The 24,684-nt window shown below is 43.3% G+C and overlaps 1 protein-coding gene across 1 annotated transcript in view; it reads left to right on the forward strand.

The window, feature by feature from the left end:
- FGD6 (FYVE, RhoGEF and PH domain containing 6) overlaps positions 1-24,684 on the forward strand; it is a 158,854-nt gene that overhangs the window by 25,737 nt on the left and 108,433 nt on the right. Inside the window, exon 2 of the mRNA XM_040344117.1 lies at positions 21,645-23,799. Coding sequence (XP_040200051.1) covers positions 21,645-23,799 — 2,155 coding nt within the window. The remainder of the gene's footprint in view (positions 1-21,644; positions 23,800-24,684) is intronic.

A 24,684-nucleotide genomic window follows, 5' to 3' on the forward strand; every position in this document is an offset into this window, starting at 1 on the left:
ATCACTCCGTTGCTGCAAACTTGGTGGCTGCACATCCATGGTGCAAATCTCCCGTTCCACCATCCCAAAGGTGCTCTATTGGACTGAGATCTGGTGACTGCGGAGGCCATTGGAGTACAGAGATCTCATTATCATGTTCAAGAAACCAGTGGTGAGATGATTTGAGCTTTGTGACATGGTGCATTATCCTGCTGGAAGTAGTCATCAGAAGATGGGTACACTGTAGTCATAAAGGGATGGACATGGTCAGAAACAATACTCGCCATGGAGTTTAAATGATGCTCAATTAGTACTAAGAGGCCCAAAGTGTGCCAAGAAAATATCCCTCAACTCATTACACCACCAGCCTGAACCATTGATACAAGGCAGGGTAGATCCATGCTTTCATATTGTTTGTTCCAAATTCTGACCCTACCATCTGAATGTCGCAGCTGAAATTGAGACTCATCTGACCAGGCAACATTTTTTTTCCAGTCTTCTAGTGTGCAATTTTGGTGAGTCTGTGCAAATTGTAGCCTCATTTTCCTGTTCTTGGCTGACAGGAATGGCACCCGGTGTGGTCTCCTGCGGCTGTAGCCCATCTGCTTCAAGTGTCGATGTGTTGTGCGTTCAGAGATGGTTATTTTAGTTACTGTTGCCTTTCTATCCTCTCAAACCAGTTTTCCCATTCTCCTCTGACCTCCAACATCAACAAGGCATGTTTATCTACACACGCTCACTAGATATTTTCTCTTTTTAGGTCCATTCTCTGTAAACCCTAGAGATGGTTGTGCGTGAAAATCGCAGCAGATCAGCAGTTTTTTAAATACTCAGACCAGCCCGTCTGGCACCAACAACCATGCCACGTTCAAAGTCGCGTGAGGCCGGATTCACACTGGTATGACAAACGCTCCGACATTGGGAGCTCATGTCGCATGATGTGTGGAAATCAATGTTTCCCTATGGGAGCCGTCTTAACCGATTCGACACAAGTCAGTCCGACTTTGAAAATGCTCCCTGTACTACTTTGATCCTACTTCAGCCCATTGAATATTACTTAAGTCGGATTGTCGTCTTGACTGATCCGACTTTGGCATGCGACTTGTGCTCTGATGATCTTGAGGGGGAACTCCACGCCAAATAAAAATAAAATAAAAAAATTACATGGGTTCCCACTCTAAGGGCATACCAGATCCTTCAGTCTGGTATGGATTTTAAGGGGAACCCCCTATGCTGAAAAAACAGCATGGGGGTCCCACCAGACCCTTATCCGAGCACGCAGCCCAGCCAGTCAGGAAAGCGAGTGCATGCCCTCAACGTGGGGGGTGGGTTTCCTTGGGGCAGGGGGACCCTGCACACCCCCACCCCAAAGCACCTTGTCCCCATGTCGATGAGGAAAAGGACCTGTACGTTGGGTCCTTTAAGTGGGATAGCACGGGAGCCGATGCTCGTGGCCAGCGGTCAGACCTCAGCTGACAGCACGCTTCAGCCCGATGGCTGCTGAAAACGGATCGCAGGAGTGCAGAACGAACTGCACTCATGCGATCCATAGGAGAAGTACAGCCAAACAAGCTTTGGCTGTACTTCTCCTTTTTTTAAATAAAAGTTTATATGCCCGTAGTTCAGTTTCAACTGCTCTCAAGCTTCAGTGCAGGGGTCAGCACAGGGCTGATAATTTCATAAGGTGGGATAGCTCTTTTAGAACATACTAGGTCTTTGCCAAGTAATTTTTCCTTTAATAGTGTGTGGGCCATTGGCAACATAGCAGATAACTGTCCACTGGTGCCAACAAGTGGGGGGGGTTTATTAGTTGTGAATCATAAGTGCAGGGATAGAGGTCTGCCTGCAAGTTGTTAGTTTTTCCAGGAACTGTATAGCAAGCTATTGTGAGTTTTATCTAAAAACTGTGATTTCTGTCCAGGGTCTGTTGACAGGTTGTTGAAATGATCTACGCTCTAAAGACCCATCAAGTGGCTCAAACTGTTATTTTCCATTATGCTGGCCGGAGAAAAATGTAACCTCTAAAGAAAAACCCTTTGCATGTCAGTTAGTGCTATAGGTTTGAAAAACAAACCAGTCAGGCTTGTTTATCGCTCAGAATATATCTTTATTTGTATATTTAGCACAGCTTTGAACAATCGATCTCACAGCTATGACATTTTCAGAACACTTTGTTTTCTTTTCCTTCTGTCTTTGCGGAAAATTCTTTACACCTACACGGCAGGGCTGTGTGTTCTGTCTGCCCAAATCATTAGCAAGCCATTAGATCACAGCCCACACAGGTACAATCTTTCTCTATTAAAATACACCAGAAATGTAGAACGTGTTTAGAACAGGAGACAGGTTTATTTATGGTATACACAAGTTTTATGCTGTGATAATCGGCTCCACTGGGTCCAGGCCAACGTTGTGGATGTGGTTTCCCTGCTGCCTAGATGGTGATGTTCTATAAGATAAGCTGGTGGTTGTCGCGGGTCCAGGTATCGCTATGCATGGGGTTAGGTACTGGCCACAACCTTCCCCACCTGGGTTATATTTAAAGCTAAACTTCAGCCTTGCACAGCAGTAGATAGTCCTCTGTCGCATCGCATAGTAGCCCATTATAAGACACTTACCTTCTGGAGAAGCCTGCGATGTCACCGTCTTCCTCCGTGGCAGCGAGCATCCATTCTTCACCATTCTCTTCTTCCGGGGGGCCATAAACTCCGGCTCTGTGACTGGCCGGAGTCGCGATACATCACTCCCACGCGCATGACCCCGGCTTGAAACGGCACAGTGTGCCCTTTCAAGACGGCGCATACGCCATTGAAGTTGTCACTCAGGGAAATTGCAAATATGGTCTCGGAGATATTGCAAGCACCTTCAGGTAAGCCTTAATAGCCTTACCTGTAGGTGTAACTTGTCCCCGAGGGTTTACAACCACTTTAAGTCAGACTTGCCTTTCAAGCAAAGCCCTCCAGCACTTAGCTGTTACTGATCCCGGTGCTTCCATCTTCTCCCGTTCTTCCTCCTAGGTTTGTGCTCTGGCCATTTGAAAAGCCAGGACACAATGACATCACTCCCGTTCATGCCCACAGAAGTCACTGTTGCGGCGCTCCCTGCAATCACGGCACACTCAATGTGTCATTAAAGCGGGGGTTCACCCTATAAACAAAAAAAAAAACATTTTTTTTTCTTCTAGCATAAAATTAGGCATAGTAGCGCGAGCTACAGTATGTCTGTCTTGATTTTTTTAGTGCGGTACTCACAGTGCAATCATACCTTGAAGATACCGACTCCCCGCGAGGAATGGGTGTTCCTATCCAGACGGAGGATGATTGACGGCCGGCTCTGGCACGTCACGCTTCTCCGGAAATAGCCGAAATAGGCTTGGCTCTTCGCGGCGCCTGCGCATAGTCTGTGCGCAGGCGCCGTATAGCGCTGTGAAGAGCCGAGACCTACTCCGGCTGTCTTCGGGGAGCGTGACGTGCCAGAGCCGGCCGTCAATCATCCTCCGTCTGGATAGGAACGCCCATTCCCCGCGGGGAGTCGGAATCTTCTATAGAGGATTGCACTGTGAGTACCGCGCTAAAAAAATCAAGACAGGCATACTGTAGCTCGCGCTACTATGCCTTAATTTATGCTAAAATGTTGCTATGGAGGGTGAACCACCGCTTTAATGCAGTGTACACTGCGCATGAGCCAGTGATGTCATCGAATGGAACAGATGAAAGGAGAGGTGCGATGAAAAGAATTTTCTTTCGAAAATCGTATCTAAGAATTTTCGTACGAATTTCGCACCGTTAGTGGGCTGCAGCAACAGCCGATTTTCGTGCGGCAAAAAAATTTGAGAAATCCGACATGTTGGAAATCTTTTGAAAAACCAAATGATTTTCTGATCAATGATGGAAGAATCGTGCGAGAAATGTAATATAAAAAAAATGCGCATGTGCAAGAAAAGAATATTCCCGGAGAGAAACGAATATTCCCGGCAACATGAAGGTTTGGTCGGCCAAATTTCAAAAATCAATGGTGGCATCATCGGATCACAAAAAAACGAACTTTCTGATTTTGAAATGAAAATTTGTTCGAAATTCGACCGTGTATGGCCTGCTTAAAGCTTTGTCAGTCGTTAAAAAAAAAACCTGGCTCCTAACATTTTTAGTTGGCTCCTAGATTCCAAGCAAATTTGTCAAGCCCTGTATTACACACAGATGGACTCTATTTACTAATTAGGTGACTTCTGAAGGCAATTGGTTCCACTAGAGATTATCAGTAAATGTGTCTGAATACAAATGCATGCCACACTTTTCGATATTTATTTGTAAAAAAATAATAATGTTGAAAACCATTCATCATTTCCCTTCCACTTAACAATTATGTTCGACTTTGTGTTGGGTATGAATACTTCAACCCATATAAAAGTCAGCAGCTACAAAAAGGGTAGCTGCTAACTTTTATTAATCGGACACTCACCTGTCCCAGGTTCCAGCGTTTCCCTCCTCTTTGTGGTGCTGGCATCGTAACTGTGGGCGCCCGGCTTTTGCTTCACAGCCGGGCACGCACTGCGCATGCACGAGCTACGCTACGCGACGTGATTGGCCGGGCAATCATGTGGGATCTCCCAGATGATTGCCGGGAGAGGTGAACTTCCTTACGGAGCCCCGGGAGGAAGTGGGAGCTGGAACCCTCTTAAACATAGGTGCTAAACACAAGGCCCGCGGGCCGAATCCAGCCCTCCAGGCCATTTCATGTGGCCTTCGCACCTCTCCTGCAGCTGCAGGAGAGCTCCAGCAGCTGCAGGAGAGCTCCAGCCCTCCTCTGGTCCTACTCCAGACCCTTACTTTCTGCTTTCAAGCAATGCATCCAGCTTCTTCCCAGCAGCAGCATAAGGAAAAGCGGGTGAACTGTAATGTAAGGGAGAGTGGGGGACTCTACTTCTGATGGTGGGGTGGCTCTTGACATCCAATGTAAAGGGGGGGGGATGCGCTGGACATCTAATCTTAAGCCTCGTACACATGACCGGTTTTCTCTGCAAAAAACAGCAAGAAAACTGCTGGCAGAGCTTTCTTGCCAAAAAAACATTCGTGTGTACGAGGCTTTCAGGTTTCTCGTCGGGAAATCTGGCCAGAATCTCGATGAGAAAAATAGAGAACCTGCGCTCTATTTTCTCGTCGAGATTCTTGTCGGCCTGTTTCCCGACGAGAAACCCGAGAGTGGGCATACTTGCCTGTTGCCGTGGAAACCTGCGCATGCTCGAAATAACTTAGACGCATGCGCGGTAGCTTCCACGGCATAGGTAGGGTGAAGCAAGATGGCGGCGATGGCATCGAATGTGACAAGCGCATGCTCGTCGTACGCAATGACGTCACCGCGTTCTTGCCTTTCAAGAGAGCTGCGGTTCTTTTGAAAGGTCAGTGTGTACACTCGGGCGGCAAGAGATTCTTGCCAAGAATCTCGTCGGGGGGCAAAAACAATTTTTTTTTCCTGACGAGATTCTTGCCCTTGTGTACAAGGCCTAACGGATACAACCAGTCCTTTTGAGGGCAATCGTAATGCTGATGCGGCCCACGATGAAATTGAGTTTGACACCCCTGCTCTAAAAAGAGGGTTTCCGCTCCCCCCCAAAAAATTGCATGCCAAATGTGGCATGTCAAGGGGTCACCTGCTCTTAAAGCAGAAGTTCCATTATTGGGTGGAACTCCGCTTTAATGGGACATGTCTATGGCACAAATGATAGCAAGTTCTGGGACCAATTCAAGTGTTTTTGTCTTTTTTGACAATGGCAATTTTCTGTTATAGATATTATTCGGTAACGTTCTTTTGAGGTAGGCTTAATGCTCCTGTGCAGCATTGTAGTTTTACATACTTTTCTTCCATAATCCAAGGCAGTATGAAATTTTAGCATGCGTGTATATCATCTTCAATGTACCAAGGGAAATGATCATCTCTAAGGATATCTTAAAAAGAGTAAAGATAGCAAAACATTTCTGGTAACATTTACATTCTTCTGATCCAAGGCTAGCAATATACATTTACTTGAAATTGTTTTATTGCAAAGAATTGAAAGAATGTTTGGCATTTGACATAGTATTAGCAATGTGAAGAGGGTTAATTGATAAAGTCTGTATAGCCTTAAGTGCATCGGGAAGAGTAAAGTTAATAGAAGCCAATGCTGGAAAGTGAGTTTGAGTAATCCCTGTGCTAGGATTATGCTACAAATCTACACATCTTGGCCTATATGTGCGGAAGTTTTGAGTGATCAGTGGTGTATCTCCATGCCATCTGGATATCATCTGTTTGCCATTTAGTTTTGTTGGCCTGAGATAAAGGATGTTAAGGAAATGTATTTATATGTGTGTGTGTGTGTGTGTGTGTATGTATGCATATATTGTCTGAATGTATATGTGTATGTATGTATGCATATATTATGTATGTATGTATGTATGTATGGCCAGGGGTTGACAAATTTGCTTGGAATCTAGGAGCCAGCTAAAAAAGTTAGGAGCCAGAAAACGCGCCCCGTCCCGACGAGCTCGCGCGCAGAAGCGAACACATACGTGAGCAGCGCCCGCATATGTAAACGGTGTTCAAACCACACATGTGAGGTGTCGCTGCGATTGGTAGAGCGAGAGCAATCATTTTAGCCCTAGACCTCCTCTGTAACTCAAAACATGCAACCTGTAGAATTTTTTAAACGTCGCCTATGGAGATTTTAAGGGGTAAAAGTTTGTCGCCATTCCACGAGCGGGCGCAATTTTGAAGCGTGACATGTTGGGTATCAATTTACATTATCTTTCATAATATAAAAAAAAATGGGGATAACTTTACTGTTGTCTTATTTTTTAATTAAAAAAAGTGTAATTTTTTCCCAAAAAAGTGTGCTTGTAAGACCGCTGCGCAAATACGGCGTGACAGAAAGTATTGCAACGATCGCCATTTTATTCTCTAGGGTGTTAGGATAAAAAATATATATACTGTGTGGGGGTTCTAATTAGAGGAAAGAAGATGGCAGTGAAAATAGTGAAAAATTACATTAGAATTGCTGTTTAACTTGTAATGCTTAAAGCGGGAGTTCACCCATTTAAAAAAAAAAAAAAAATCTCCCCTTAGCTTCCTGCTCGTTCGGTCTAGGGGAATCGGCTATTTATATTAAAATATGAGCAGTACTTACCCGTTTTCGAGCTGCATCTTCTTCCGTCGCTTCCGGGTATGGGTCTTCGGGAGCGGGCGTTCCTTCTTGATTGACATTCTTCCGAGAGGCTTCCGACGGTCGCATCCATCGCGTCACTCGTAGCCGAAAGAAGCCGAACGTCGGTGCGGCTCTATACTGCGCCTGCGCACCGACGTTCGGCTTCTTTCGGAAAATCGTGACGCGATGGATGCGACCGTCGGAAGCCTCTCGGAAACCTGTCAATCAAGAAGGAACGCCCATTCCCGAAGCCCATACCCGGAAGCGACGGAGAGGATGCGTCTCGTAAACGGGTAAGTACTGCACATATTTTAAAATAAATAGCCGATTCCCCTAGTAATAACGAGCAGGAATCTAAGGGGGAAAAGTGCCCTCTAAGGGTGAACCCCCGCTTTAACTTGTAATACCAACGGCCACCACCAGATGGCGCCAGCTTACACATCTGGTGGTAATAACTTGTAATACCAACGGCTCACCACCAGATGGTGCCAGCTTTTTTTTTTTTTTTGCCCCCCCCCTTCCAAGCCAAGTCGCCAGGACCCTATTTCTAGTCGCCCTGGCGACCGGGATTTGTCGAGCCCTGATGTATGCATATATTTTATGTATGCATATATTGTGTGTATGTGTGTATGTATGCATATATATATTTTTTTTAAGAAAGATTGCATGTAAAGATTTTTATATTTATAGGTTGCAGCTCATTTTCAATTGTTAACCTGCCTATTCTTTACCTGTTCCACTGACAAACACAGTTCTGTGCAGAATTTAAGGCTGGATTCATACTGTTGCAGTGCATTAATGCATGAGTGCTAACATGCGTTACATCAGGATGGCTTAGTAATTTGAATAGGCTAACTTAGGCCTCATTTACACAAACGTACTTATAGCCTAAGTTTAGCTAACCCCCCCCCCCCGTTTCAGTGGAAATCTTAATCTGTCCAACCCCCTCCGCCAATCTGCGGTGAGGCAAGGGTTAAAGTAGAACTATAGACAAAACGTATTTGTCCAGGCGGCAAGTGGACGTCTTTGTACACCCACCGGAGTCTTGTATTTCGCACTTCTTTTTACCAGTAAACTGAACTTATATAGTGAAATACAGGTTTTCGAAATCCATCACACTGTTTTGATACTGTTCTGTAAGATCAGCAGGCTTGCCGATGCTTTTAAAACCGGCACCAGCTTGACTAGTATATCTGGGTACATGAAAGATATCCACGTCAAATTTTTCAGTTGGCTCCGCCGTTTCTCATACCCAACTCCAGCGTGCGTTCCACTAACAGAGCGGATGTGACCTCACTTTGCGGTCCACGGGTGTCTAGGCAGCAATCTGACTTCTATGCATTTTGCTGTGATGGTGTCATCAGGAAATGTATCATTATTGTAATGCTCGTGTTATTAAATGAAATCACATGCTGTGACTATACAGCGGGGAAAATAATTATTAGATCCCCTGCAGATTTTGTATGTTTGCCCACTTACAAAGAAAGGGATGGTCTATAATTGTTATCATATGATGTGTATTTGAAATAATAGAGACAGAATATCAACCAAAAATCCAGAAAAAAACATGATACAAATGTTATAAATTGAGTTGCAGTTCAGTAAGTAAAGTAAGTATTTGATCTGCCACCAACCAACGGTAATTCTGTCTCCCACAGACTGACTACAGTAGGTGCTCATCTGGTACACCTATTAGTCCTGTCAATTTAAGAAGGTCTCCTAATGTCAACTCGTTCTGTGTATAAAATACACTTGTCCACTGAATCTCTCTCTTTCTTCCATTCTTTAAATCTCACCATCATGGGCAAGAACAAAGAGCTGTCAAAAGACATCAGGGACAAGATTGTAGACCTGCACAAAGCTATGGGCTACAGGACCATCAGCAAGAAGCTTAGTGTTAAAGCGATTATTCGCAAACGGAAGAAATACAAAATAATCCTCAGTCGCCCTCGGTATGGATCTCAATGCAAGATTTTGCCCCATGGGGTAAGGATGATCATGAAAAAAGTGAGGGATCAGCCCAGAGGAGGAGCTTGTGAATGATCTCAAGGCAGTTGGGACCACAGTCACCAAACAAACCATTGGTAACACAATGCGCCACCATGGATTGAAATCCTGTAGTGCCCACAAAGTCCCCCTCCCCAAGAAGGCACATGCAAAGACCCCTCTGAAGTTTGGGAGAAAGTGCTGTGGTGACGAGGCCAAAATTGAGCTCTCAACTCGCCGTGTTTGGAAGAAGAAAACTGCTGACTGTGACCCTAATAGCACTACCCCTACAATCAAGCACAGAGGTGGAAACCTTATGTTTTGGGGCAGTTTCTCTGCTAAATGTACAGGTTGACTTTGCTGCATTGAGGTCCAATGGATGGGGCCATGTATTATAAAATCTTGAATGAGAACCTTTTTCCCTCATCCAGAACACTGAAGATGGGTTGTGGATGGGTCTTCCAGCATGACAATGACCCAAAGCATACCACCAAGAAGTAGCTATAAAACGGTGGTTCTCAACTCCTGTCCTCAGGACCCACTAACAGGCCAACTTTTCAAGATAACTGAAATGCATCACAGGTGATATATTTGCTGCTCAGTGATTGTAGTATTCTAGTCTGCATCTCCCCAAGGTAATACTTAAAACCTAGCCTAATAGTGAGTCCTGAGAACAGGAGTTGGGAACCACTTCTCTAGAAGAAACACATTAAGGTCATGGAGTGGCCTAGCCAGTCTCCAGACCTTAATCCTATAGAACATGTATGTAGGGAGCTTGAGTTGCCAAGCGACAGCCAAGAAACCTTAATGTGTAAGTTCACCTTTACAGAAAAATCTGTAAGGTGAACTTACACAGGATGCCCTCCTCACTCTCAGCTACCCCTCCCCAGTCCCGCTGACCTGTTGCATGGCGATCTCCCATTCTGAGTATCTGGGTCTTAGAAATACCCTCGGCATTCACACGTCTTATTCCCCACTGACGGGACAGGCTTTGCAGGTTCCAATTGGTCGGCGCCGCCCATGTGACATGCAGGCCAATTAGAATGCTCCGAAACGTCTCTCCTGACAGGGTTTGTTTTGGAGATTCAGCTGCAGGTAATTCTAAGCCCTGGACCCCTGATGCGGCTATACCAGGGCTCAGAACGGGAGATAGAGAAGATCTGTAAGATGTGTGCAAACCTGGTAACCAACTGCAAGAAACGTCTTTCTTGCCAACAAGGGTTTCTCCTCCAAGTACTTCATGTTTTGCTTGGGGATTAAAAACGTATTTTACTCACTGAACTGCAACTTAATTTATAGCATTTGTATCATGTGTTTTTCTGGATTTTTGGTTGATATTATATGTCTATCATTTAAAATGCACCTATGATAACAATTCTAGAGCCTTCATTTCTTTGCAAGTGGGCAAATTTACAAAATCTGCAGGGGATTAAATAATTTTCCACACTGTAGATCACCTTTTAAAGAGTAAATACCTAGCTAAAATGTTAAACGAATTTAAAGGAAATTTTATTGAAAGCATACGAACGAGTAAAGATAACAAGGTATACACAACCCCTGAAATAGCGGGAGTATTCCAAGAATACTATGGGAGGCTGTACTCAATATCTCAAAACTATCCCCCTGAGAAGGTGAAAAGGAGACTAGAATATAACAAAAAATGCCTAAATGAAGCAGGTTTAAAAAAAATACCAGCAGGTAAACTCAGCTTTTTAGAGGACCCTAGAACAGAAATGCAAATTCGGAAAAACCTAAGTGAGTCCCCAACAGGGAAGAGCCCAGGCCCTGATGGGCTAACAACCGCGTATTACAGGAAATTTAGTGATATCTTAGTCCCTAGGATGTGTTCTTATATGAATGGCATCTGCACTAATTGGGACATTCGCCGCGAGGCACTGGAGGCTGCGATCATGATTATCCCCAAAGTAGGTAAAGATCCTTTATTATGCTCCAGTTATAGACCTATCTCCCTATTAAATGCGGACGTGAAGTTGTTTGCTAAAATCTTAGCTGGTAGAATATTATGAATAAACTGGTATATAATGATCAAGTGGGGTTCATCCCAGGTAGGGAAAGTAGAGACAACAGTTTTAAGACACTACTACTGATACAGAGAATAAAAGAGGGTAAGTCCCCAGGTCTACTTCTGTCAATAGACGCCGAAAAAGCGTTCGACAGAGTAGACTGGGCATTTCTTCAGACTAATTTAGAGTTTTATGGGGTAGGTCCCAAGATGTTGGGATGGATAAAAGCTCTATATAACCACCCAACTGCCAGGGTTAAGGTAAATGGGACGGTATCCGGGCTTTTTGAGATGTTTAACGGGACCAGACAGGGTTGTCCCTTGTCACCCCTATTGTTCATCTTGTCTCTAGAACCCTTAGGCCGGGTACTCACGACCAAACATGTATGGTGAAAGCGGTCCGTCGGACCGTTTTCACCATACATGTCTGCCAGAGGGCTTCTGTACGATGGTTGTACACACCATCGTACAGAAGTCCGCGCGTAAACAATACGCGGGGCGTGTCCGCGGTGTCGCCGCGTCGATGACGCGGTGTCGCCGCGACAATGACGCGGCGACGTGGGCGGCCCGCCTTTAAAATGCTTCCACGCATGCGTCGAAGTCATTCGACGCATGCGAGGGACGGCGGGCGCCTGGACATGTACGGTAGGTCTGTACTGACGACCGTACATGTCCGAGCGGGCAGAATTCCAGCGGACTGTTTTAAAACAAGTCCAGGAATATTTGTCTGCTGGGAAAAGGCCCGGCGGGCAAATGTTTGCTGGAATTCGGCCCGCTCGCGCCCACACACGACCAAACATGTCTGCTGAAACTGGCCTGCGGGCCAGTTTCAGCAGACATGTTTGCTCGTGAGTATGGGGCCTAACTGTCTGGGATTAGAAACAATCCCGACATTGAGGGGATACAGACAGATGACAGGGAACACAAAATCGTGGCATACGCCGATGATATTCTGTTATACATAGTGAATCCAACCACATCTCTCCCTAACCTTTTAAAAACTCTTAAAGTTTACGGGGAAGTATCTAATTTCAAAATTAATCCCTTAAAATCTGAAATCTTGAATATTAGTGTGAAAGCACAAGACGTAAGCAGATATATAAAAAAGACTTCCCATTTATTTGGAAAGACACTGAATTAAAATATCTACAATATCAATATAACAGCATCTCTTGAGTCAATTTATCAACATAATTTTATTCCACTATTGAATGATATTAAAATGGATTTAAACAAAATTGCTTCCAGACAGAGGTCCATATTAGGAAGAATAAATAGTTTTAAAATGTTAACCCTGCCCAAGATCCTATATAAATTACAAATGCTACCGATTGCAATACCAGAAGCATACTTTAAAACGTTAAAGTTATTAAGTAGATTCAAATGGCGGAAAAAGAGAGCGCGTATAAGTATGTCTATATTAATTAGAGACAAGGTGCATGGTGGTTTGGGGTTACCAGACATCAAGGCATACTATACGGCCATACACATGACACGGGTGGTTGAATGGGTTAGAGAAAATAAAGAAAAATTGTGGGTTAAATTGGAAAGTAGTTTAATCAAATTTAGGTTAGGGAAGGAGATTTGGATTCCGGCACAATTTAGACAGTCAAAAGAGCACATGTACACGATCACACGGACATCTATGTTAATATGGGATGGGGTACACAAAAATTAAAAATGGAGATATAATTTCCCACTATATGATGCAAATTATTTTGCACTGGGGAAAGTAAGTTTGTCTGGGAGTTGGATTAAAAAAAAACAACGTAAAACTAAGGGATATACTGAAAGACGGTAAAATTTGTACTTATCAGGAATACAAAGAAATGTTTGAGTTGAATTGGTTGAGATATCTACAGCTGAAACATTTTGTGGACTCCCTTCCCCATCCGATCAGGCTAGAGGGAAACCTGCTCCCATTAGAGCGTATGTGCTTAGCGCCGAACGGAAGAGGCGGGATCTCACAGATGTATAAAATACTGTTGGGATTAAAAAATAAGGGGCCACCTCCGTATATTAAAAAATGGGATGAGGAGCTGGCAACAGGGGACACCGAGAAAGACTTCGGGAAAATATTAAAAATGGTGCACATTACATCAACTAACTGTGGGTTGATAGAAATGAATTTTAAATGTCTATCACAATGGTATATCGCGCCGGATATTGCACACCGATTCCAAGGGGAGACTTCCGCTTTGGGTTAGAGGATTTGGGTAGGGGCACTTTTTATTATTATGTAAACTTTCACTATTTGTATTTTTCCATTTTATGGCCATATAGGCTCAGTATGTCTATACCTATATATTGATATAACAAACAAAGCAAAAAAAAGCAATTTTTTTCCTACCATGATGCGAACCAGGATGGAGATGGCGCATGAACGCAAAATTGATTATGTCTCTTGTTAGTGTTCTCTGAGTTGAAGAAAAAAAAGATCACCTTTTAAAGAGTGAGAGTCTTTCATAACGAATAAAGAAATTCCAAAGAGTCTTAAAAGAAAAATCTTCTGGCCTTTTTTATCTGAGAATGAGCCGTCGGTGCATCCTGTGTTATATGTTTATTACATAAAGATTTTATGGAAATAATAAAATATAATACATCTGTTTTTTAAAACTCACAATTCTTCAAAAGTAAAATTTTAACTGAAACCGTTGAATTTTTTCTTTAAAAAAAAAAAAAATGGCATAACACAATATACTGTGCATTATATTGATATCACATACTACTAGGTTGTGTGACGTACATGAACTGTACGGATTGTATTAATTCTGGTCTGTAGCAGTCAGCAAGGCTCCACTGGCGCTTGACATTCTTATTGGAATACCACAGTAGCTTTTAGCTAGCGGTAAATAAGGCATTTCTGATGACAAATGCAAAGTAATTATTATGTTTTGCTATGGTTTCTTTATTGCTCCTTGGGCACTTGCTTCTTATTAAGGAAGCATATGGTTGCAAAATACCAGTAAAAATGTGTCTGGATTGCAGATCTGATTTAGTTTCCAGATAAAGGTTAAATTTTTTTTAAAGCAAGTTATGTACCGTACATGTTTTTAGATATGAAATGCTGTAAAAAAAAAAAAAAAATCAGCAAAACTCTAAAATCATCTTATAAAACGTGATAGAGCAATCACAATTTGAACACGTATAATATGTAGGCTGTAGGAAGTGTTTAACAAACTGAGAAGACAATACACAACAGTTCTCTGTAATTAGGTTTAAGGGGTGCTGGCTTCAGTGTCATTCGAATTACTAATATGCTAACATCTGCTGTGGGGTGGGAACACTGAGAATCATTATATAAAGCGACTATGCGCACACATCCCAAGAGCAGAAGCCCAGGTGTCTAGTGAAGTTTTGTGCTTGTGAGTGCCAAAATCAAGTCAAATGAAACCAGACCGACGTGCAAGCTATTCTGTTTTGGGTCAAGTCAAGAGCTTCTGTGTTTCTTCGGGTTACTTAGCCTTATGCCTAGTACACACTATTAATTTTTATATTTTTTTCCATTTAACCCAGCAGGCTAAATTAAAAAACAACTGAGGAGCACGCTGTACTAACTATCTGATGTTGGTATAAGGATCTCCCCACTGAGCTATTGTGTTCTGACAGGGGGGCTATCCCCACCGACATAACACACCAGTCATCGATTGCAACCATTGGCTGAGAGCAGTGATCAGATGCCGATCGGCAGATGTTTTTTTTTGGGCATGTCAGCCGGTTTCTGTTGAACCGGCTGATATTTGACCTGTTTACCAAATTTGGCAGTTCTGGTAATCGTATGCTCAATGAGTCTAAACAGAGTTTCATCGCAAATATGTATCAAGATTGTTTTAGTCCTAGTCAAGCATTGGGTAAAGTGAGGCGTGGACATTGGTCTATTCTACAGAGGAGGCAAAATGAATGCAGATGGTTATGTTGGCAGTTTAGACTCTGTTCACATCTACTCCTCCTGGGTGAGAGAGCTGTGGATACTTAGGCCACAAACACAAAGGCCCGGATTCACAAAGCACTTGCGCCGTTGTATCTCCAGATACGCTGCGTAAGTGCAAATATGCGCTGTCGTATCTGTGCGCCAGACTCACAAACTAAGATACGCCTAAAAACAGGCTTCATTTCACCGACGTAACTTGCCTACGCCGTCGTAGAGTAGGCGCATATTTACGCGGGATGCATGTGGCGCTCCCATTGATTTTCTATTCAAATATGCAAATGAGGGAGATACGGCGATTCACAAACGTACGTGCGCCCGACGCAGTGCGCGTAAAGTCATACGTCCATCGTAAAGTTATGCCCCATAAAGGAGGTGTAACTCGGCAGCATCCATGCAAAGGGCTGCACCAGGGAACACAAGCCGTCTTATTTTACGTAGTTTACGTTGGACGTGTGTCTAGCTGGGCGTAGGTTACGTTCACGCCGTAGGCGGTGATCCGACGTATCTTAGGCGGCAGTTCCGACGTGATTCTGAGCATGTGCACGGGGATGCGTCCACGGGACGGCGCATGCTCCGTTCGTTATAAGTATCTGTCTGACACTCGGCCCATCATTTGCATGGGGTCACGCCTCATTTGCATGGCTCACGCCCACTTTCACCTACGCCGGTTTACGCCTGAGAAACCCAGCGCAGTTTTGGCAGCAATGGCTTTGTGAATTCCATACTTGCCTCTCTGCGCTTCGTCGGCGTAGCGTACAGGAGATACGCTACGGCGGCATTAATGTGCGCCGCTGTCTGTGAATCCAGGCCAATGTTTCCTGCGTTTGGGATAGTGCCCGCTCCAACGATAAAGGCTACATCTTTGTCTTGTTTCTAATTGGATAAACCAGGTCTTGCTGCCTTTTAAGACTGGGGGGGGGGGGGTATGGAACACTGCAACTGCACAAAAGAAACAAAGGGCGCACCGACCTAGTGCATTATCCTAAGATTACACTTTATTAAAGTAAAACATGGTAAGTATCATACTCACCGAGTGTAAAAACACCAAAGCTCATAGTGAAAAATATATCCATTCATATTAGGAGCCAACAGGCTGACACATTTCGAGGATAACCCTCTTCCTCTTCGTAGATCTTCATACGAATGGATGTATTTTTCACTATGAGCTTTGGTATTTTTACACTCGGTGAGTATATGATACTTGCCACGTTTTACCTTAATAAAATTTGATCTTAGGATAATGCACTAGGCCAGTGCGCACTTTTTCTCTTGTGTGGGTACTTGGGCCAGTCATACACGGTGCAAATTTGGTTGCAGGAAAGAAATGTGCTCGATTCCCCCATCAACATAGAAAGTGCTAACAGGGGAATCCTTCCTGCCGAGCTATTATCTGCTTCTGGCGGGGGAGTATGGAAAACCGTCCCCGTTTGGAGAAGACCGTGATTATTGCTAGAGGCTATAGCAGCTTGCAATAATCGTAAGAGAATACAGCAGGCTGGTTGTCTCCAAGTTGATCGATCGATTGATCAACTTGGTACACTCAGCCTGCCCATTAACGATTTGAATCTCGGCTGAACCGGCCAAGATTTGAACAGTGTATAGCCAGCCTTAGTTTTACGCTGTGAAAAGAAGAGGAAGGCCAGTTGCTTGATAAGTGCATTGAAATTAAAATCGGGGATTCTGCACGTGCATAGAAAGCCTCAGGCAGATCATTGGTGGCACCTCAGTACTTCTGGTATTCAGAAACTAGAGTTTATGCTGTCCTACCTGTCCACAGCTGGCACAATGTTTCCCACCTCTGGTAGTACCAGCATCTGTTAATATTCTCTGCATTCCCTGAGCCTGGTTCAAAGAGTAACGTCAACTACCGTATGATTACCTAGCTAATAACAAACTTTATTCTCAAATGACAGGTCCAATGGTGGCTCCAAATTTCAAGGCACTCTGGGAGTACCAGAAGGGAAGAGTAGAATGTTGGTACTAGACAGTTTAAATTTTGTTATATCTGGTTACATTGACAATGTGGAAGTGGAATAGCTTGGTTATCATGTCACTATAGGAACATGTTATTGCCGTGTTTGACAATTCTTTGCTTTGTTGTGTCCTTCTGGCCCTGCTCACTTTGTTGATGATGTTGCGTGTCATGGGTAACCTCTCCGCACAAGGATCCCTGTGTTTGTGGTTTGCTAGTATTACTCTCACATGCCTGTAATTTCAGTAATGTATAGTCGTCCCTCGGTGCAGGTCACATGAGGGGAAATTAACTGGCAGGATTTTTTTTTTAAGCTGAACTTCAGGCAGACATAAATAAAGAACCTAATGCAGCTCTGTATTCAGTAATACATAGACATTTAACAATTTTAAAGCTGAAGACTAGGTATTTTGCATAGTCACATTGGACCAGCTTGTAGGTAATACATGTGAATGAATGAATGAATGAATGACTTGTATAGCGCAACGCATGCGAAGTGAATCGCCTTTGGGCGCTTTTTCCAGCCAGTATCTGCTTGGCTGGTGCGGTCATTTTTACCCTGTAGGATCATGACACGCTAGGGACACACAGTCATATACACAAATATACTGGGCCAATTTTGGACGAGATCCAATTTACCTACCAGCATGTCTTTGGAGTGTGGGAGGAAACCGGAGTACCCGGAGGAAACCCACGCAGACACAGGGAGAACATGCAAACTCCATGCAGATGGTGTCGTGGTTGGGATTCGAACCAGCGAACCTTTTTGCTGCTAGGCGAAAGTGCCACTCACTGCACCACTGTGCTGCCCTACCTGGCCTCTCCACCTTGTCTAATGCAAAATGCAAAGTGTTCTCTCGGTAACGCCTTTGCCATGCAAGCCACCTCTCTCTCTCACTCACTCACTCACTCACTCACTCACTCACTCACTCACTCTCTCACACACACACACACACACACACACACACACTCACACACACACACTCAATCTATCCTGTGTGTGTATATATGTGTGTGTGTGTGTATGTGTTTTAATAACAAACATGTCATACTTACCTGCTTCGTGCAATGGTTTTGCATACAGCAGCCCTGGTCCTCCTCTTCTCAGGTCCCCTGACAGTGCTCCTGCCCCCCCTGTCAGCGTGCCTAACATAGCAAGCCACTTACTATGGGGGCACTCATGCGGGCTTGCTCCTGAGCCATGCTCTGTGTGTCCATTGATACAGAGCTTGCCCCCACCTCCTTGCTCCCTCCTCACTGGCTGTGATTGACAGCAGAAGGAGCCAGTGGCCCCCGCTGCTGTATCTGAGTCTATAAGGAGGGAGAGAGCTGAAAGAGACACTGCTCTTGTGCACAGCGCTGGATCGAGATTGGGCTCAGGTACTTTACAGTAGCTGCACTCAGAAGGAGAATGCAAGGTTAAAAAAAAAAAGGCTTTAGAACCACTTTAACGCAGCTAGTGTATTTACCTAAATTTGAATTGATGTCTGCCTCTTCCAATCCTCTAGTGGACACGGGAACGCCGTTGTGCGCTCTACCTGCGTTCCACTGTGTGTGGAAGTGACGTTTTACACTCAACCACACCCATTGTACTAATTTGCTATTCACCATCATTTCTATGTTCACTATTTGCACTTTATAATTGTTTGCATAGTATCATTGCTATATCACTCACTGAGGACACCCAGTGGTTGTTTATATTATTGCACGATATTGCACAATATATCTCAAGGGTGTGCGGTTCACCAATAATTGTTTCCATATTTATTTTACATTCTTGTATACGTTTGGTAAAGAAAAATGTTCTCTATTTGTATAATAGATTTTTCCTCCATTAGCATGCCCCAAAGGGTAGGCAGTTAAATGAGGCTGATCTCTAAATTCTAATTGGGGATAGTTGGAAATTATTCATCCCGTGTGTTTTTTTTAATTGAAGGGACTTTTGGTGTTCTAGCTGTCTGACCTATAATGGCCAAACTTTTTTTTTCCCCTTTCCCAGCTATATTTAGTTAGTGGCCAGTTAAACTTCTATATCCTTCTGTTATGATCCCAACGGGGTATATTGTCAGTCGCACTGATCTTTCCTATCATTTTATAGTAGAAGCTGCACAGTCATTAGTGTAGTAAATTTTAGAAAATCTTATTTAGAAGTATTGCCTAGGGGGAATGGTTATCCATTCCTGTAGCAGCACTGGATATTTTGAGTCACATCCTTTCCACATATCCGCTGTTATTGTTAAATCTGTATAAAGCCTTTACAGTGTAAAAGTTTATAAAAATGTTTGCTAATAATACTTACAAATTATGTTTAGACATTACATTTGCAATGTGCTTCCTTTTTTTTTTTTTTTTTGCTCTTTAATCAGCAAAAAATCTGATTATAGTAGCACCTTTTTTTTTATTATTATTATTATTATGATTTTTTTTTATACAGCTTGTACTGTACTTCAGCCTGTCAGCACAGTGCTGCAAGTACAATTGACATCAGGTGAGAAGATATTACCACTCTAAGCATATTTACTGCTGCCGGTTGGCTCATACAGCCACAATCGTGTACCTGTACGTTACTGCTTACTTCTTGGTCCGCTCTTACATTCGGAAGCTTCAGCTGCCACTCACTGCAGCACAACCCGATCAGCGTGTCCCGGCCAATCAGTAAAGAAAATTAGACAGCGCAAAACCAATCCTAACGGATGCAGCAGGAGGTCAATTTAAAAAAGTCCTTACGTAAAACACATATAAAAAAAGCAGTGCAGCGCTGAAAATAAACTAAAACTAAAATTGAAGGAACAAGTCCAAGGGTGTGGAATGCTGAGGCCAAGAGGTGTTGACAGTAAAAAGCAACAGAGAGAGGAAGAGGAATCCTTGGGCAGTGAACAGGGTGCTTGAAACAATCACTGTGCATCCATTTCAATGTTTCCTCCACCAAAGTTACAGGCCTCTCATCTTAACGAATGGACCTCTGAACAAACAAAGCTCATTCAAGCAGTCCCTTAACAAAGCCAATTGTAAAGATGATTGGGATGTCTTCATGTATGGTCCTTCACTCAATCTCCTCAGTCAATCAATAGCCTCCAAACTCACTCTTAGACATGCATTTGTTCATGTAAAGATTCAAAGAAAGTACATAGTGCTCTCTGTATGCATAAAAAATACTACTTTATTAAAAATAATTACTACTCACAAAAGCGGCACTGTATCCCAATGCTCGGGTTTAAGTCATGTAGCATATGTAGAAAAACCAGGTAGGTGGCTGTCCTGACATCACATAGCCCTCATGCACACATATCGTCCGTGGGTAAGGGCTTCCTCAGCGAATATATATCTGGCACCCACTGATCGGCTGAGTGAACGACAGAAGAGAGCCCTGTGTTGGTAAACAACATAGGGCTCTCTACAGACAGCAGTGATATGTCGTTTTTTTCCAGGGAGGAAAGACCGAGACATTAGTTAGTAAAAACAGCACGCAGTATATACACATTAACACTTGTTATGCATGCAGTTAACCCTTTAATCGGCCTTGATGTTAAACCCTTCCCAGCCAGTTTCATTAGTACAGTGACTGTGTATATTATTAGCACTGATTACCATATTGGTGTCAACTGGTGATGTCAGTGGCAGTTGGTCAGCCCCCCCCCCCAGCATCGGTTAGTGTCAGATTGCCTGATGCACTATCGCAGTTCCCACTATAAGTCGCTGATCACCACCATTACTAATATAAAGTTAATTAATTCATTACAATTCCAATATCTATACCATAGTATGTAGATGCTTTAAATCGGCGTTCTGCTGAAAAAAAATTATTAAAGTCAGCAGCTATAAATAATGCAGTTGCTGACTTTTAAAATAAGGACACTTACCTGTCCAAGGCGCTCGTGATGTCCTCACTTGAAGCTGATCTGTCCCTCGGCTCCAGGGTGCAGGCCCAAGCATCTTCGGTAAGGGAATAAGGAAGTGAAGCCTTGTGGCTTCACAGCCTGGTTCCCTACTGTGCAAGTCATGCTGCACATGCGACTGGTCCCTGCTGTCTTCTGGGATCTGTGTGTCGCCCAGAAGACAGCAGGGGGGATGGAGGAGGGGCCGGACATGGCAGAGATCACCGCGGATCCTGCGGCCATCTATCGCCGGAAGTGGGAGCAAATACCTGTATTAGACAGGTATCCGCTCCCCTCCCCCCTCGAAAGGTACCGGATGTTGCATTTTTGGGTGGAACTCCGCTTTGGTTTGCATGAAAGTTAATCAGTATACACTTATTTCTATTTTTTTACCAAAGAAGTAGCAGAATACATTTTAGTCACAGATCTGTCACCCGCCTGCTCAGCGAAGAGATCTCAGCCAGTGTGTAAGGGGCCTTGCTGATAATGTATTAACATTAGTCATTCGTATTACCAAAGAGAGAAGGAGACAATCATACACTCATTTTTTTTATACAATTTCATTTGTAACACTGTTTTTTGCTTTTAAATTATTTCAGTGCTTTTATGGTGCTCTATGCTATACATATTTGTTACAGTTAAAACAATTACGTTTATTATAAAATTAAGACTAAAGATTTTCTTATGTATTTTTAATTTATTAACAGATATCAAGAAGCCTCCAATTGCTCCAAAGCCGAAACATGTATCCATTCAGAAACCTAGCCCACCACCAGTTGCTCCCAAGCCAGATGTAGTTCAGGCCAAAGTGTCACCGGCTTCAAAAAAATTAAAGCCAACAATAGCTCCAAAGCCAAAGGTCCTTCAAAGCTCATCTGTCTCTGAAGAGTGGAGACAAAGTGACATTAAATCAAATGGTATTAACAATGATGAACACAAAGGTGCAGAATCTGAAACGCTCAATTATAAGCATGAAACATTCGACCACGACGAAAGATCAAATGTAACGTATATAATTTCACCTTGTTCCTGCAGTTTTGACTGCAATCACAAGCTTGGCAATGGAGATTCTTTTCAGAAAGCCCAAAAGGTAATAGAACAGCTGGAAAACTTAGAAAATAAGAAAATGTGTGGGCAGCCAGTTCCCTGTGTAAGAACAAGATGGAAAACTTGCACTCAACAGGACACGTTGGCTAAAGCAAACCAAGTCATTCTGAGGGCCAGCATTTTAGAAGACAAGGTTAAAGATGTTATAACTCATAATCTCTTTGCCAATGGACACGCCTACAAGCAGGAGAACTCTGAAAAATGCATTAGGACAACCGGTCACAATGTTATTGCAAGTTCAACTGAATTGAGCGAATGGGAGATGCCTTTTTCAAATATGGATAAACTTACTAGTAACACAAAAAAACTTAATTCATTAGTCAAAGAGCCTGTTGTTGCTCCCTCTCAGGATGTTCCATCTGATCCAGAGCATGAAACCATTGATCATGTGAAAGAATGCAATGGAATACCACTTGACAAAAGGCCTTTCTCAACAGAACACAGTGGAAGGTCCAAATGTCTACCACGAGCTCCACCTCCACATAAGTCCCTTCCAGTTCCAAAACCAAGGAGGTTGCGAACACCGTGTCTTGTGCGACAAGATTGTGTGGATGGCATTGCAGAAAACAACGGTGATCATGGAACGTTCGGCGATAGTTCACCAACAAACTATCAGCCAGGACAGAATGAAGTTGGACATTCTAATGATGAATACATTATACCTAACATTTTAGATCCAGAGTATCAAGATATTCAAAATTGTGAATCTAATGTTGGTCATTCAAGTACAGAACTGACTCCAACTGGTGTTGAAAACGAAATGAAATCTGTGGCTGAGGAAGATAGCAATTTTAAAAGGTGCAGCTCCCTGTCAATGAGCTTACCGAAACAATTGAAACTTATTTATGAACAGCAGCTGCCTGTTAGGAATGCTGCCATGGAAAAGCACCTTGCACCCAACACACCAGCTGCAAGTTCACCAAGAGTTGCTCCAAAAAAGCCTCAAAGATTCAGCCTACCGGCAGCTGGACTGCTCAAGAAGGCTGCTTCTGAGGAAAAACTTTACAGTTCCAATGGCAGCAGCTCTTATGCTACTTTGGGACATGAAGGGACTTTCCAAAATCGATCACAGACTTCGGAAAAACCATTGTGGAAGTTGGAGCACCCAATATTACCTTTTCTTGGAAGCCCAGAATCACTCAAAACCTCTTTAAGTAATGACCGTACCAATCCACTCACCAAGCCCAGAGCCAAGTCTTTGTCTGCTGTGGATATGAATAGAATAGAAAGCCAAACAAACGAAAGTCCTAAAAAAAATGCATTAAAGAAGTTTCTTAACTTGAAACTGTCAGTTTGTGTAATAAAAAATGACTTTCAAAAATTCTTATCCCGTGGCAGTTTGTCGGGAGACGGCGGCACCTCTGATATCTTTTCCTGTACTGGACACTCGTCATCTCCAACTTTAGAGAGGAAGGTGAAACCATCAAAAGCACATTCCGCTGATTCCTTCAGTCCACTGTCTAAGAAAAAACAGAAAAACAAGAATGACTTCAGTCCTGTAAATAATCCCACCTCAAAGTCTTTGGATGATAGTTTGGTATCACTACAGAGAACACAGGTGGCATCTTCAACAGAGATGCCAGAGTCTGATATACCAGAGTATGAAAATATATGTCACTATGAAGAAATCCCGGAATATGAAAATCTGCCATTCACTGTAGTTTCAGATATAAATGAATGTGATGCAACTATCTATGAGGTCGAAGACCCAATTGAATTTTTACATTCTTCAACGGGCCTGCAGGGTAACCATAGGTAGGTGCCACTCCTTAATTCTTTCTTTTATTCTGATCCTAGTATTTGTATGTGTTTTATTTGATTAGATATGCAGGTAGTTGTTCATTTTAGTCCAGATATCATAAATGTAATGTTGTTGCTCACGTCAAACTGATTCTATTTTTGCCTTGGACATTGTATCTCCACAGTAAACATGTTTAATCTCTTGTGAAGTTGCTTCAATTTGGTCTTGCTCTTAACAAAAACTGCTCCTAAATCCCTGTTGGCACTAGATGCACATTATTTTTACTGCAGTGCTTAAGTTGGATGTTACAATAAGTACTTCCCAGAAGGTGTGCATGTTTCCTAGTGATTAAAGCGGATCTGCACCTGCCCTCCCACCCCATTTTTGTTTTTCAACTCCGCCAGGTGGTATTTGCATATTTCAGATGCTCCCCTTCCCAGCGGATCCAGCGTTGTCCTGCTGAGATCCCCTCATGCTCGGCCACAGCTCTGTCCCATGCCACCATGTTTTTTCTGACATCATCAAGATGCCCACCAGCTCTTCTTGGCTCAGCGTGCCGGCCTTCCCAATGATGCGCCAATAGGCCTGCCTCCTCCTCCTTTCCTGAATGGAAGGCTATGCCTCCTGGGATATGTGATGTGCATATCCCAGGAGGCACAGTGCGATAGGTATAGAGGATGGATGGAGGGAAGTATGTCGAAGAGGGCGAACGTCTGCTTTAAGGGAGAACTGCATTGTATCTCTTTTCATTAGAACCTGTATAGTCAGGATAAAGATTATTCTAGATTACAATTTAGAACTTTGGCCTTCCATTATTAAAAATTATATCGGGTCCCATTTCTGCATAGCAGGGGGCATGTCACTCTAAGAAACAGGGTGATGTCACGCACAGATGGGGA

The sequence above is a fragment of the Rana temporaria genome, chromosome 3, assembly GCF_905171775.1.
Source record: "Rana temporaria chromosome 3, aRanTem1.1, whole genome shotgun sequence".
Lineage (NCBI taxonomy): Eukaryota > Metazoa > Chordata > Amphibia > Anura > Ranidae > Rana > Rana temporaria.